Source organism: Grammomys surdaster, unplaced genomic scaffold, assembly GCF_004785775.1.
Source record: "Grammomys surdaster isolate TR1022 unplaced genomic scaffold, NIH_TR_1.0 125506, whole genome shotgun sequence".
Classification (NCBI taxonomy): domain Eukaryota; kingdom Metazoa; phylum Chordata; class Mammalia; order Rodentia; family Muridae; genus Grammomys; species Grammomys surdaster.
In genome coordinates, this window is record NW_021620362.1 from 1 (window position 1) to 15,413 (window position 15,413).

The following is a 15,413-nucleotide window of genomic DNA, read 5'->3' on the forward strand; positions in this document are numbered from 1 at the left end:
GCCTAGAATCCCCCAGTGAGGGGCTGGGGGCGTGGCTCAGTGGTAGAGCCCCTGCTTAGAATCCCCCCAAATGTCTGGATTGTATAGAGAAGAGCCTCTGGGGAGAGGAAGTCCAGCCACTGGGCTGGAAAGTTCAGGTAGGAACTGAGGGATGCTGAGAGAACCCGAAGGAAGGCCTGGTCCCCTGTTAGTATGTCTGGATCTGACACCCAACAAACTATAGAATGATAAGAGACCTGAATTTAGGACTTAGGCAGTCTAGACTGACTTGTCCTGGTAATGTCTTTAGTCTATTACTGTAAGGGGCAAACCAGGAGATGGTAATGAGACCTCCTCACTCACTTTGAGAGCCTCAACTGGCCTCTTTTGTCCCCCAAAAGAAGAGCCAATCAAACTCAGGGCTTGAGGGATTTCCCAGCCAACTCACCAGAGAACATTTCTCCCTGTGCTGTGTAGCCTCTCTCCTTGGCCACCTGCACTAGCCTGTCCAGAGAGACACTGCCAGGTGTTGACAGAAGAGCTCCTGCCATCCACAGGGCCACCAGTCCACACCTGGGGGAGAGAGCCCAGTCTGTAGCATGTCCTGTGTATTTACTGAATTCCCCTGACCCCAGAAGAGGAGAGAGGCATGCTGGCTAGGGGACTTGCCTCCCCTCCCATGCCAGGTGGAGAGAGTGGGCTGTAAGGTGGGGGTGGAACCTGGGGAACACAAAATGGACATATGTGTGCGTGCGCGCGTGCACACGCGTCCACACACACACCCTGATGTGGAGAATACCCTGAAGATTTTTTTCTCCCTTCCCAGGATGCCTGGGGGTGAGGGTGCTTGTCCCACAGTGCCACGGCCTGTGGGAGGGGCCTCTCGAATCCAAGCGATGGGTTCTTACTGAGGGCCTTCCTGGATGAGTGATGGCACATCAGCACAAAAGAGGATCCACTGCAGGTCGCTTCGAAACCTGAGGAGAGCAACCCTGGTAAGTCACAGGGAAGAGTTCTGAGTGAAACCACCCCGGGAGACCATCTGAGCAGCTCACTTCAGCCCTGTTGAGGCTGTACTCACACCCCCACCCCACCCCCAAGCCTCAGTTTCCTCATCTGGTGGTGGTGGTAGGGATCGCCATTTTGGATGTTTCCTGCTGCTTCTCTCAGGTCTTGAAAGACAAGAAGAGCAGACAAAGAACCTATACAACCAACCAGGAGTCATAATGATCTAGCTGAAGAAATAGCTACAAGGTGGTATGTTTTATACCCAAGTGGGCTTTTTTTTTTCCTTCTTTTTTTATTTGTAGATATTTTTTTCAAATGTAGCCTAGGCTAGCCTCCAGCCAGTGGCAACTTTTCCGCCTTAGTTTCCCCAGTTTAAGGATTAAAGGTGTGCTTCCTGATTATTGTCTCCATAAGGGGTAACGGCATAATGAACGGCTCAGTGGATAAAAGTGCCTGCTGCTAGACCTGACGACTTGAGTTCAATTCCTCAGACCCACATGTCGGAAGGACACACACACACACACACACACACACACAGATGCACAATAAATAGATTTAACTCAGCCTGAGTAAAGTCAGGTGGGCATACGCTTTAGGCTGGAGAGATGCCTCACTGATTCTGAGTAGGCCTGTGGCGCTCCGCCCTGAGGCAGCCACGTGGTTTCTGTGATCACTGTTGTAATGATTTATCTACCCCGCCTTAGATCATTCAGTTCCCAGATAAAAGACACATAGCTTTTATATTTATACTAAGCCTTAATCAGCACTGGAGCTGGGCAGATAGCCACCTTCTTAGCTATTAATATCTACTTCCGTATCAATAACTCCAAGTTACAACTTGCCTTGTTCCATCTGGGCAGCTCTTAACTCAGGTTGGCCAGCCCTCACGGCCGTGTTTTCATGACTCACCTGCTCCATGGCATCTTCTCCTCTCTCCACCATCTTTTTCCTCCTCATGGTCCCTGCCTAGGACCTCAAGCCTGGGAACCCAAACCTCACCTATCTCTCTCCTGCCCTGCTACAGGCCGTAGGCATCCTTATTGACCAATCAGGGATAACTTGGGAGAGAAAGGTTACACAGCATCACTTGGTATACAGGAGGATCTGCTCTTCCCTGAGGCAACCAGGGCCAGTACGTAAGTGTTATAATACATAGAGACAGACGAAAAGCTCAACAGTTTTAAATTAAGAAGCAAAATTGCACAACAACCACCACTAAATGTGAGAATTCACTGGTAGGCCTAAACCTTTGTACAGAATACAGCTTTACAATATAGAGCAACAGACCAAGCCTCAGCATGGGTCCCCCAGGCCATATGCCTGTCTTGCCTATTCCAAGGCCAGTGAGAGGGCAAGCCAGGGGTGGTGGTGGGGACCCTCACACATGATGAATACACAAAGCTCCAGGTTCTCAGTTTAAGATAACTCCTGACCACAGCAGGGTGTTTAGAAGCTCCAAGTCCTCTCCTTGAGTTCAGATGGAGACCTATCCTTTCTCTGTAAAGTGGCTGAGTGGCAGCTTTAGCTTTCTTTGTATGATACCCATAGAGGCCAGAAGTGTGGGATCTTTTAGAGCTGGTGCTGTGGTTTTAAGCCACATTATGTGGGTGCTGGGGACCCAACTCAGATTCTCTGTAAGAGCAGCAAGTGCTCTTAACTAGGCTCATCTTTCTATCTTCCTAAGAGTCCTGACTTTCTTCTTATCTAGGCCTTCCTCAACAGGAAAGTAGCAGATCCTATCCCAGGAAGTTGCTGAGAACAACAAATGTTTAAAAACTCAGTCAACCATAGTGACTCATGCCTGTAACATTAGCACTTTGGACGCAGAGGCAGGACTGCCATGAGTTTCAGGCCAGCCTGGGCTACATAGAGACTCTGTGCCGTATCACCACCCCCACTCCCTCAATTCTAGTGATGGCAGTGTATACCTATTATCTCCTGATGTGAAAGAAGAAAGAACAAGGTGTTCTCAGCTACGTAGCAAGTTTGAGGTCAGCCTGGGCTACATGGGATCCTGTCTCAAAAACAAACAAACAAAAAACCAAAAAACAAGAAAACAAAAAACAGCCGGACAGTGGTGGCACACGCCTTTAATCCCAGCACTTGGGAGGCAGAGGCAGGTGGATTTCTGAGTTCGAGGCTAGCCTGGTCTACAGAGTGAGTTCCAGGACAGCCAAGGCTACACAGAGAAACCCTGTCTTGAAAAACCAAAAAAAAAAAAAAAAAACAGGCCAAGAAATAAAGCAAAGTAGACAAACCCTTTAGAGTAGTGTCTAATACACACTAATTTTTTGGTATGACAGGTTTTCTGCTTTCAATTTTTATGATGGTGGTTGGGGTACTTGGTATGTGTACCTTATAAATGTGGTTGGAGGGCTTAAGAACCCCCTCCTTCCCTCCTTCCTTGTCAGGGTCTCACTGTGTAGCTCAGGCTGGCCTTGACCTCATCTCCAGGTCGGTTTCCTGAGCTCCGGGATTACAGGCAGGTGGCACTATGTCAGGAATTAGGACTTTCTTTATCAATCTGGACAGGGGCCTGTGGTCTCTGCTCTATCCTCTTCCCTTACTGCCGTGTCCCTGCCGTGTCCCTGTGCGTACCACTCTCTTCCTGGCACCTTGGACTTGATTCATGACCTTCATTCTTTTTTTTTAATTGGATATTTTATTTCCAATTAAATTATTTTATTTCCTTTTCAGATGTAATCCCCTTTCCCCATTTCCCCCCCACCCAGGAATCCCCTATACCATCCCCCTTCCTCCTGCTTTTATGAGGATGTGCCCCCACCCACCCTCCCACTCCCACCTCCACCTCCCCACCCACGATTTCTCCCACACTGGGGCGTCCAGCCTTCACTGGGCCAAGGACTCCCTCACCCACCTATGCCTGACACTGTCATCCTCCCCTACATATGCAGCTGGAGCCATGGGTCCCTTCCTATGTGCTCCCAGGCTGGTGGTTTAGACCCTGGGAGCTCTGGTTGGTTGGTATTGTTGCTCTCCTCATGGGGATGCAAATCCTTTCAGATCCTTCAGTCTTCTCTCTCACTCCTCCATTGGGAACCCCATGATCAGCTCAATGGCTAGTTGTGAGCATTCACCTCTATATATGTTAGACTCTGGCAGACCTCTAAGGAGACAGCTATATCAGGCTCCTGTCAACATGCACTTCCTGGCATCCACATCAGCGTCTACCTTTGGTGACTGCACAAGGGATGGATACCCAGGTGGAACAGTCTCTGGACGGCCCCTCCTTCAGTTTCTGTCCCACAATTTGTCTCCATATTTGCACCCATGAGTATTTTGTTATCCCTTCTAAGAAGATGACCTTCATTCTTAAAAGTAGCTTTCCTCTCTCAGCAAAGCCATCCCTGGCTCAACAGACCTCAGGACATCCAAACCCCTCCATCCAGCCTGCCACACTCCATGTGCGCTGCTGCTGACCTGCTCCCAGCTCCCCTTTGCTAGTTCTTTGAAAAGTCTTTACTGTAGACCTGTGCCAGTGCTGTCTGCTCTCATGGCACTGGCCTGCATAACTTGGCTCACTGACATCTGTAGCTGCTTCTCTTCCTGAAGCCAACATTAGGATCTGTCCTCGGGCCCCATTATCATAACTCTGGCTACTCTGGGGAATCACTGTCTGAAGGCACAAAACCACTGGCTTCTGAGTCAAAACCAGGCACGAGGAGATGCTGTTCTCTATTACTGGAGGCCAACCACTGAAGAGTAGGGTAGTTAAGGCTGCTTAAGATCAAGGAAATGGGAAAGCCGAGAGCAGGGTGGCTGTGGTGCTTTGCAAACTGGTGACTGTCTGAGATCTAGGCTGGTGTTGGGGGTAGGGGGTGGGGTGGAGACCCTACCGGTCCTGGTGCAGCTTGAGGAGCCTCTTGACATCATCTTTGCCTTTGGGAGCTGGTCCAGCCTTCTCCAAGGCCTCCTTCAGGAGCTGGCTGTTCTTCAGGCCGTAGACATTTGGGAGAACAGCCTCCACAGTAGAGGGTAGAGGGAGAGGAGGGGGTGGGGGAGGTGGAAGAGGTGGGGGTGAGGATGGAACAGAAGCCTGGAGACTACAAGGAGGGGATGGTAAAGCTAAGTCCGGGGGATCTGGGGATAAAGGAGGTGGAATGGTGGTATCTTGAGTCTCATGAATTACTGGGGGGACTGTAGGTTTTAGGGGGAAGGAGCAGGGAGACGTCATTTAGGGTCTTCAGGAAGAATGAGAAAGAGGATCCTCCCAATCTCTCAAGGATGGAGATTTTTCAGTTTTAAGAACTGGATAAGAGATATTCAGGCCTGCATATTGAGGTCTGTAAAAAAAAAAAAAAAATTAAAACTAGAGTTGATTGCAGAATATGGTGTCTGACCAGTTGGTCTGGGATAACCTTGGTATTTGAAACAGTGGGAAGAGAAACTGGGCTAAATCAAAGAAGGGTGGGTTGTGCTATGGGGCTGGGGCTACATTAGGAGGGAAATTTTGTAGGTGTCATCTCATCTGCTGTAGCTGAGCTAGTTTTGGTCACTTCTGTGATAAGGAGGTTCAGATCGGTTAAGGTGTCTAACGGATGCGACTTGGCTACTTAGCATCCTGGACCTGAGTTTGAAACCTTGTAGTTGCCTTTAAGAGCCAGAGTCAAGAGGTTAAAAAAAGACACGTGGGTGGGAAACCAGCCTAGCAGTGGCCAGAGTCATGGAATCAGCCGGGAAGAGTCGCAGCCGTTCATCGATCAAAGGCCGACTAAGTAGGTATATACCGACCCACTAGGAAATGGAACCTAGGAATTTACACAGGCTCCGCCCCGATTGGAAATGGTGTCACCATGCCAGCCTCCATCAGTCCTTTCCCATCCCACGTGGTAGAACTCGCAACCAGCACAACGCGCCTTGACGGTCACGTGATACTGGCGGAAAAGGAAGAGGCGTGTCTTCCGAAAGGCAGTCTTAGAATGGCACTAGAGCGCTAGTCATGTCCCAATTGGCCAAAAACTCGTGCCCTACTCTGATTGGTCCGTTCCTACCCGGCGAGAGGGCGGGGCTTATTGCTAAGGCGGGAACCCAAGTGTTCCTTTCCTGGGCCGGCGCCGAGGCCGGGAAACAGACTCATTCTGAACTTACCGGGTTTGCGCGCCGTGATTAGCTCGTGGAAGGGAGAAGCCGGAGCCAGGGACGATAGAAAGCTGTGTGTCTGTGCAACGTAGCTTGGCGGGCGCTGTCGGCGGGAGCGACGGCTCAGGTGGTGGGTTCCCGCGGGTGTAGACGCCGCTTGGCGCCGGGGAGGCGGGTGGAGCACTTCGGGAGGCCTCTCTTTTGAGAGCCTGGGATGTTTCAACTCGGCCCCTACTTTCCTAACTGGCTCCTACATCCGGGTTCTTTTTTCCTCCCGGGGATGCCGTTCGCGCGCGTGGACTAATGGGAAGCGCCGCTCGGTGTGCTCCGCCTGTCGGGACTCGTAGAGCATTCTGGGATTCGTAGTTAACCTCTCTAGCTATCCCCTTAGCACGAGGTCTGGAGACGCGGGGTCCTATGCTGGCATTGTTGCTAAGCTGTGCCATCCTCCCCCAATTCCGGTCTTACCCGACTTCCTATTGGAAGAAAGATCCCTGAGCAGAGCCCATCAGCCCTTTGGAACAAAGAATTTGGGAAACTTAGGGCTAAAGTCGCTTTTTTCTCCTCTTTAAGCCGTACCTGAACATCTCACACCATGGCAGTTCCTGAGACCCGTCCCAACCACACTATTTATATCAACAATCTCAATGAGAAGATCAAGAAAGATGGTGAGTTCTTGGGGTAGCCTGACTTAAGGTGATCTCACAAGAGTTGACCCCTTTTCACCGCTAGCACCTACATTTCTTTCAAAGCCTTCCCCATTCAGTCTGTTAGGAGTTAACTTTGACCTTTGTACATACTGGTTCCTTGGTTTCAACACACGTTTTACACTCTGCCTTTGAATCTAGGCATTGTTAACGATCTTCAAGGTTTTAGCTCACAGGTCCCTTCTTTCTGCGAAGCCTTCCAGGATCGTTCTCCCCATCAGTCTGCTCTCACGAGACTGTCTCTCTCTGTCCACTGACCTCGGGGTGGTGGTTTCAGCGCATCCAGATAACATACAGAAGGGACGGGCAATGAATGGTTCTGTCATGTGGGTGGTGTGTGCAGGATTCTAAGTCTTGAATATCTTTAATTCTTACAAGCCTCTCAGATTAAGTAATTGGAATTTGGGTGGCATAACTTACCTGGGATCAAATAGCAAGAACAGTGAGACTGAAGTATGGGATTCTGGCTAAGCCAATTAATTCTTGGACTGGGCTGGTTGGCAGAAGGCTGTAATTCTGTTCCTCAGGAAGAGTGAAAGTTTGAAGCCATTTGGGACAAAATGGTCAAAGCAAGTAAAAAAGAAACCAGAGTCAAATGGTTTATTTTAGGATGTGGAGGTATAGGGCTGTAGTCCCAGCACTTAGGAGACTGAGGCAGGGGGATCTTGAGTTCCAGACAACCTCAGCCTAGGCTACATAGCAAGACCTTGTCTCCAAAAGGACTGAGGAGTGTAATCAGGGCTAGTCTTACCTGGCGTGAGTAAGGAGCTGGGTTTAAATTTTAGCAACTAAGAGAGTCGACACGGCCTGGAGAGATGGCTCAGTGGTTAGAGAATGCTGCCTGGTTTTCCAGAGGATCTGGTTTTGATTCCTAGCACTCAAGGGAGGTCAGTAACTGTCTGTGACTCCAGTTCCAGGGGCTGTGACATCCTCTTCTGGGTTCTGCAAGCAAAATACCCCACACATAAAATTAAAAAAAAAAAATCTTTTTAAACAAAAATCCCGACCAAATAATTCAGTTCTTATCTGGAAGTAAGGCCCAGGAATAGAAAGTTTACCTTTGAATCCCAGCACACATTTTTTTTTTTTTTTTAAAGTAAACAAGTAACTTTTTTATGTATCTATTTTGTGTGCGTCTATAAATGGATGCATGCAGGCATGCGTGTGGCCAAGACAGCTCTAGAGAGGCCGCTGTGAGTTCCTGAGCTCATACTCAGGGCTATAGAATTGGTCCTGCCTTGAATAAGTAAGTGAATGAATGAATGAATGAATGAATGTTTGTCAGGCTTAAAAAAGGACTGGAAGGCTAGCTTAACTGGAGTGAAAAGGAAGTGTTTGTTATTTGAACAGCAGGTCTGTACCAGGTATTGTAGCTGTCCACGTCTTGTAGGACGTGTGGACGTATCACTTGAGTGGTTCTTGGCTGTATCTGTGGGCTCCTGAGCTGTGGCATTTCTGGGTATTCAGTCAATTGGCCTGTGGCCCCTAATTTGGGCTGCCCTTTTTGTCGTCCGCCCCCCCCCCATCTCCAAGCCAGGATTTCTCAGTGTAGCCAGCCCTGGCTATCCTGGACTCGATTTGTAGACCAGGCTGGCCTCAGATTCTCAGAGATCTACCTCCTGAGTACTGGGGTTAAAGGTGTGCATCACCACGCCTCGCTGGGCTGGCCATCTTCTAAGGATAGTGCAGGTGCCAGGACACAGTGTCCAGGCCTTTGGTCACAGTGTGTCTTGTCTTCCCTGAATGCAGAGCTCAAGAAGTCCCTGTATGCCATCTTCTCCCAGTTTGGCCAGATCCTGGATATCCTGGTGTCTCGGAGCCTGAAGATGAGGGGCCAGGCCTTCGTCATCTTCAAGGAGGTCAGCAGCGCCACCAACGCCCTGCGTTCCATGCAGGGCTTCCCTTTCTACGATAAGCCCATGGTGAGTATCTGGAATATGAAGTGTGTGTGTTTGTGTGTATGTGTATAAGCTGATGTTGTGTGTGTGTTTGTGTGTATGTGTATAAGCTGATGTGTGTGTGTTTGTGTGTGTGTGTATAAGCTGATGTGTGTGTGTTTGTGTGTATGTGTATAAGCTGATGTTGTGTGTGTGTTTGTGTGTATGTGTATAAGCTGATGTGTGTGTGTTTGTGTGTGTGTGTGTATAGGCTGATGTGTGTGTGGTACAGGAGACTGGGCGGGTGTGCACCTCCTGGGGCCTGTAGTGTTTCCTAAGGATGTTGTTCCTTTACGTCCTGTGTTTCTTATAAGGGGGCTTTGTGGCCACAGAGTGATTAATTTAAGTAGCTGAGTGTGGTGGCTTATGCCTACATAAAGGAGACCGAGGCAGGAGAATTTCCAAGAGTTTCAACCCAGTCTGAACTGCAGAGTTGGAGCCTGCCTAAAACACTACAAAATTATGGTGGAGCCGGAGTGAACAAAGGGTTCTGAGCACCACCTTTCTCCCGCACCACAGACGTTCTGTCACCACAGCTATCCCCCTGTACTGCCCAGCTCCACTGGAAGCCTTGTCCTAACCACCCCCATCTGCTCCTCCACACCACAGGTTCTTCTGGGAGCTCTGGTCTCTCCTTACAACACTCTGCCTTTCGGCTTCCTAGAATAGCACGAAGGGTCACCCTTGTCCTTGTGACTTCACCAGCTCACCCCTCTAATCCTCAGGGTAGCTAGGCTGAAGTGGTGCCTAGAATCATCCTTCTGTCTTCATCTCATGAGCAGCTCGGATTCCGGGCTAAGCTGTCTCATCCTTCTGCTTCCTGGCTGGTCCCTTGCTCGGGATGCTCCAGGAGTCCACAGGGTTCTCCCCTTCCGTTTGTGTTTCCCCTTTTCCTGACCATTGTATTTGAACAGTTTACTTTGTAACACTTCTGGGACCAGGCCAGCCAGAGCTACCTGGTGAGACCCTGTCAAAACAGTTTTAAGTATGTGTCTGAGCATGTGTTCTGGGTTCTTCTTGGGAGAGCTTGTCAGCTCCTGTTGAAGCTTCCAGTTACAGCTGCTTCCTATAGTCCAGCTACTGCTGCTTCCAGGCACTCAGACTTACTGATAAGTTTCTACAATAGTCTTGCCAAGTGGAAAATACCCCATTTTACAGATGAGGACATTGTCACCAAGCAGTCTCTAATTTTTCTTAGCCAGCTACTTTCGATGTCTCATTTTCAACACTAACAGTTTTCCCTGACTTACATACCCTTGACCTTTCTGCTCTGATTGGTAGCGTATCCAGTACGCAAAGACTGACTCAGACATCATTGCCAAGATGAAAGGCACCTTTGTGGAGAGAGATCGCAAACGAGAGAAGAGGAAGCCCAAGAGTCAGGAGACACCTGCTGCCAAAAAGGCTGTTCAGGGTGGGGCAGCTGCCCCAGTGGTGGGTGCTGTCCAGCCTGTACCGGTAAGCAGGGTGCAGAAAAGTGTCCCTCCCACTGTCAGGCTTTTTTCAGCCACATGGTTTCATGTTGGGGTAGAGTGAGGGGATTGTCCCATCAGGTCAGGGGAGCCATATGGATGGTACAGGCCTGTCTGTTCACCTGTGAACACTTGATTGTGTTGAAGGTCTGTCTCCTAGTTTTCTTCTTTGAGTTTTGTTTTGTGTATCTTTGTGTGTGTGTGTGTGTGTGTGTGTGTGTGTGTGTGTGTGTGTTTGTGCATACTCATACTAATTCTATGTCTTTATAGGAAGTAAAAATTTACCAGCCTACTGTTGGAAATGGGCAGATTTCTTTTCTTTTATTCTTATTTATTTATTTATCGTTTTCTTTTTTTTTTTTTTTTGAGACAGGGTTTCTCTGTGTAGCCCTGGCTGTCCTGGAACTCACTCTGTAGACCAGGCTGGCCTCGAACTCAGAAATCCGCCTGCCTCTGCCTCCCAAGTGCTGGGATTAAAGGTGTGTGCCACCACTGCCCGGCTGGCAGATTTTATTTAAAGAGACTACTGGATTATAAACTAAAAAATTGACATAGCCTGTGGGAAACTGTACATCCAATCCTCAGTACTAGAAGTAGAAGAAGGAATGAAGAACTAGTTGTTTCTCTATGTTAAGCAAAGATATCACTACAGAAGTAAATGCAAAGGTAAAACTGCCTTGGCAGCAGGCTTCCTGTGGTGTCCTTACGGGAGGTGGAGCTGCACGAGGATCTAAGACAGATGTGACTGTGATGCTGTCTCTGCTGGTAAAAGTGCTTGCCAAGCAAGCCGGGGGGACCTGAGTTCAGTGACTGGGTCCCATGGAAGGAGGAGGGAACCAACCCTGGAGGGTTGTCCAACGCTGAAGACGGCTTCTGGAATTCTAGCCTTCAAGATGACCTGCTGTAGGCCTGTGGATAGAGAGAGAGCTAATAAGCATGACAGTGTAGTCTGGTGGGGAATCTTTGCACTGATGCAGAGAAGTTGCACCTACGGGAGAAAAGTTTAGCCCTGCCTAGGACTAGGTATGCCTAGTTCATATACGGTCCTGGGTCCTACCTCCAGCACCTGAAATGAAAGAAGGGAAATTTACCCTTTATATATCAGCATTACAGTGTGCCCTGGGGGAGTGGTATAGCGTGTACCTGTAGTTCCAGCAACTGGAAGGTTGAGGGTATTCTGTGCCTCATTTTGAGAACATTAACTCAAGCTGACCCAATAAGAAGTGGCATGTCATTCTGTGATGGACACCTAAAGCACGCTGCATAAAGGAAAAGACAGCTGAACCATGCAGCCGCCTCCCGTCTTTGTCTTGGGGTTCTCCAGCTGTGTCACACTTTGCAGCTAGTCATGCTATCTGTGTATCTTTGGCTTGTCCTGCTGATCACCTCAGTTCTCAGCCTTTCCATCTTTGATTTATTTTCATTTTTAAGTTACATTTTTGCTTATTGAGTGTGTTGGTGAGTGTTGATGCCCATGGGACCTGAGTGGTGGTCAGCACGTGTCCTGTCAGACCCTGGAGCTCCAGGGTTGTCAGGCCTAAAGGCAGGTACCTTTGCCTACTGAGCCACCTTGATGGCTCTTTTTTTGTTTTTAATTTACATTTTAAATTTTTATTTTTAATACATGTATATTTTATTATATACAGGTATATGTACATATGGGTGTTTGTTTTTTACTGCATGCATGTGTGTGCCTCAGATCTCCTGGATCTGGAATTGGGATCTGCCCTGTGTATGCCGGTCCTCTGAAAGAACAGTCTGGACTGCCTAGCTGCCCAGCCCCTCTTTTGTCTTTTTTCTTTTTCTTCTTTTTTTCCTCTTTTGTTTAAAGATGTAATTTTTGGGCCACGTGTGGTGCTATACGCCGTAAGTCCCAGCACAGGCAGGCATACATGGGAAGCACCTTTTAAATGTGACTGTATGTGCACATGAGTGCAGTCTCTGTGGAGGGAGGCAGGGCACTGGACCCTCTAGAGCTGGACTCAGCGCGGTGAGTTGCTGTCCGGGTGCTGGGAGCCATGCTCTCTTGACCACTGAGCCATCTTCAGCCTCCCTCCGTTGTCTTTGTGTACATCTGAACAGAGTTGGGCCGTGCTGTCGTCATACTTTTTTTTTTTTCTTCAAAAAGCTATTTCTGATGTAGCATTCCTCTTTGAACCTAAGCCTTCAGGTTTTCCATCTTGGGGCCTCAGTTGGGGGTTGTTTTTCATCTTCCCAAGTGTGGTTCTTTCTGTCTCAGCTCTGTCCCTTCGTGTTGTGGGCACTGTGACCTTGCCGTCCATGAGCTGTAGACCCTGTGACATCACTCCTCTTCTGACCTGTAGACCCTGTGACATCACTCCTCTTCTTCTCCGCAGGGAATGCCACCGATGACTCAGGCGCCCCGCGTCATGCACCACATGCCAGGACAGCCTCCCTACATGCCACCACCTGGCATGATCCCGCCACCAGGCCTTGCTCCTGGCCAGATCCCCCCTGGGGCCATGCCCCCACAGCAGCTGATGCCTGGGCAGATGCCACCCGCCCAGCCTGTAAGTGACCCGACCCCACCACGAGATTTCATAAGCATAGTCTGTGAGTAGAAGTGGAGCAGTCACATGGGGCATTTAGGTCGGTGGTGGGTGTCGCTGGGGCTGAGCTCTGTGTTGTGAGCCGACCTGGGACGGAGGGCAGTTGGTTTGAGAATTGGTCTTGGAGAGCAGGGTGAAGCTGAGCCAAGGTGTGTATCCGGGTTAGTGCACCTACTAGAGTCCAGTACAGGAGGGGCGAAAGCTGAAAGGTCTCTGCTGCCTCGGGCCTTTGGTCTCTGGGAGATGGGTGACAATGTGTGCGTTACCGGCATTCCTCTCAGGGTACCCCTGATCATGGGCTCCCATCTCTCCCACAGCTCTCCGAGAATCCACCCAATCACATCCTGTTCCTCACCAACCTGCCTGAGGAGACCAACGAACTCATGCTCTCCATGCTTTTCAACCAGTAAGTGGGGCTTCCGGCTGGGCGGGGCTTCTGGCTGGGCGGGCAGGGTCTGGTGGTTCAGTGCTCAGCACTTGAAGGTGTGAAGTGAGAAAGAAGATGGTGGGTGCATAAGGACACAGTGCCGTGGGCATCCGAGTACAGGTGGTTTGGGTGCCGGGCTGCCTTTTCTGAGTCGGTGTCACTGAGAGGGGCAGAACAAGGGCAAAATGTTGAGCCGGTTTAGACTGGCATGAGCTAGCCTACTTAAAAAATGGCTAGAGTACTGGAGACACTAGGAACTCTGGTGCCCTGCCAGTGACCTTGAGGAGAGGGACTAAAGGGTGGAGAAGGGCTGGTTGCCTAGCCTTCGGGTTTCCAAGCACACGTCTTGACAGAAAAGTCCTGTCCAGCCTGGGGTGTTGGTGGTGGAGTATGCATGCATGTCATCTCAGTACGTGGAAGGCTGAAGTGGAAGCACTGAGTTGAGGGTCATTGTCTACTTTGTAGCCTAGGCTGTGTGAGGTCCTTTTTGGGAGTGTGACTTGATACCCGTGTATGGGGCTTTTAGCCTATGGAGGGATAGTCAGTCAGCCCTGGAATGTGGAAGGTTTTATTTGCTTGTGTCCTACCCCCTCTCTCTTTTTTAAAGATTTTCTTACTTTTACTTTTAATTATGCATTTTTTTTCTGTGTGCCAGAAGTGTTGGATATCCCTGAGCTTGAATTTTAAGCAGTTTTGAGCTGCCTGATATTGGTGCTGGGAATTGAACTTGGGCCCTGCAAGATCAATTCTTGATCTTAACTGCTGAGCCCTCTCTCCAGCCCCTCCCTTCTTCTTTATGATAGAAACAGATGGTTTATTAGGCAAAAATGGACTTAGTCTTCATATATAGCTCTGGCTGGCCAGGAGCTGGTGGTCCTCCTGCCTCTGCCTCCCATGGAAGTCTGATCTTCTATACCTGGCTTAGCTGATTCTTAGAATTATGCTGAAGGAAAGTTTGAGAGAGCAGATGAAGCTGGAAGCAGTACTTCTTGTATGCCATCTCCACAAAGTAGTGTGTGTTTGGGAGACTGCTTGTGGGAAAAGATCTCCATTGACCTGGAGGAAATGCGGCAAGTTCAATAGTCATGATGGCGACTTGTAATCCCAGTGCTCAGGCTGAGGATCTAAGTCCAGCCTGAGATAGATAGGGACCCTGTCTCAACAAAGCAGAAACCCGAGACTGAGAGTAGGGATTGTTGACAGTTTGTGAGAGTGACTGGGGGTGGACTTTGGGGGAAGGAAGGGGTTCCAGTGCTGTGTTTGGTCTACATTGTGATTAAGATTTTCAATGAATGGTGTTTATGGTAGGGGTTCTATGTGTATTTTGTCCAGGTAATCTTTATCTGTGGGGTCTGTGTTGTGCGTTATGGGAAGCTTAGCCTTTCTAGCCTCTGTCACTTTGGTGCAGGAATATTAGGGGAAAGTTGAGGTGGGTCTCTGAGGTCTGCTGTTCCCTCCTCTCAGGTTCCCTGGCTTCAAGGAAGTGCGTCTGGTCCCTGGGCGCCATGACATCGCCTTTGTGGAGTTTGACAATGAAGTGCAGGCTGGGGCAGCACGAGATGCCCTGCAAGGCTTTAAGATCACACAAAACAATGCTATGAAGATCTCTTTTGCCAAGAAGTAGCACCTTACCCTACGGAGTGCCCCAGTCCCCATTCTGGGGCTCCCCCTCCCCCCTCCCTTGGCTCAGTCCCTGCAGGTAAGTCCCCCTTGGGGGCCTTCTCAGAGCTGTGTGTGAGTGTGTGGTTGCTACACAGCATTGTACCCAGAGTCTGTCCCCAGACATTGCACCTGGCGCTGTTAGGTTGTGATTAAAGTGAGTTTTTTGAGGTTTGTTTTTTCACAGTATTGTCTGCTTTATTTTCTTGCCTTCCTTGGTTCCCTCCACATCAAGAGTTTGGATCTCGTGGCTTCTGTGGGTTCACAATGTAAGAAAACACTTGGGAGTGTAATGGTGTTAGTCAAAATCCTTGAGCGCAGGAACAAGACCACCATGGACAGCTGGGCAGGTTGTGCACCGCAGGAGGATGCTCCTTCCAGAGCACACCGCAAGGATGCTCCTGCTCCTGCTTTGGTGCTCTACAGTAAAGAGGAGAGGCGCCGTGAAGACTGGCCCTGAGCCATGCCATCTGAATGAGGACAAAGCTAGTGCTTGTATCATTAAGGCGCTCTCTCTCTCTCTCTCTCTCTCTCTCTCTCTCTCTCTCTCTCTC

At 49.4% G+C, this 15,413-nt stretch overlaps 2 protein-coding genes across 4 annotated transcripts; one reads left to right on the top strand and one right to left on the bottom strand.

Moving 5' to 3' along the window:
* Positions 1–427: 427 nt before the first annotated feature.
* Positions 428–6,428, bottom strand: LOC114638153 (UPF0692 protein C19orf54-like; the record flags this gene model as incomplete). The annotated part of the gene is made up of 4 exons (XM_028786535.1): positions 6,097–6,428; positions 4,845–5,291; positions 888–956; positions 428–552 (listed from the first exon to the last, which is right to left on the bottom strand). Coding segments are annotated over exons 2-4 (532 nt in total), but the record flags the coding sequence as incomplete, so codon positions are not given.
* Positions 5,907–15,048, top strand: Snrpa (small nuclear ribonucleoprotein polypeptide A). Of its 3 annotated transcripts, none has more exons than XM_028786532.1 (7): positions 5,907–6,217; positions 6,661–6,755; positions 8,544–8,716; positions 10,013–10,189; positions 12,561–12,734; positions 13,091–13,179; positions 14,665–15,048. In XM_028786532.1, exons 2-7 carry the CDS (start codon positions 6,683–6,685, stop codon positions 14,822–14,824), a joined length of 846 nt encoding a protein of 281 aa, XP_028642365.1. In that variant the 5' UTR covers positions 5,907–6,217; positions 6,661–6,682; the 3' UTR covers positions 14,825–15,048. The 3 variants fall into 3 exon arrangements, with proteins under 3 accessions (XP_028642365.1, XP_028642366.1, XP_028642364.1); XM_028786533.1 differs by having other exon boundaries at positions 5,907–6,214; XM_028786531.1 differs by lacking the exon at positions 5,907–6,217 and having other exon boundaries at positions 6,449–6,755.
* Positions 15,049–15,413: the final 365 nt, after the last annotated feature.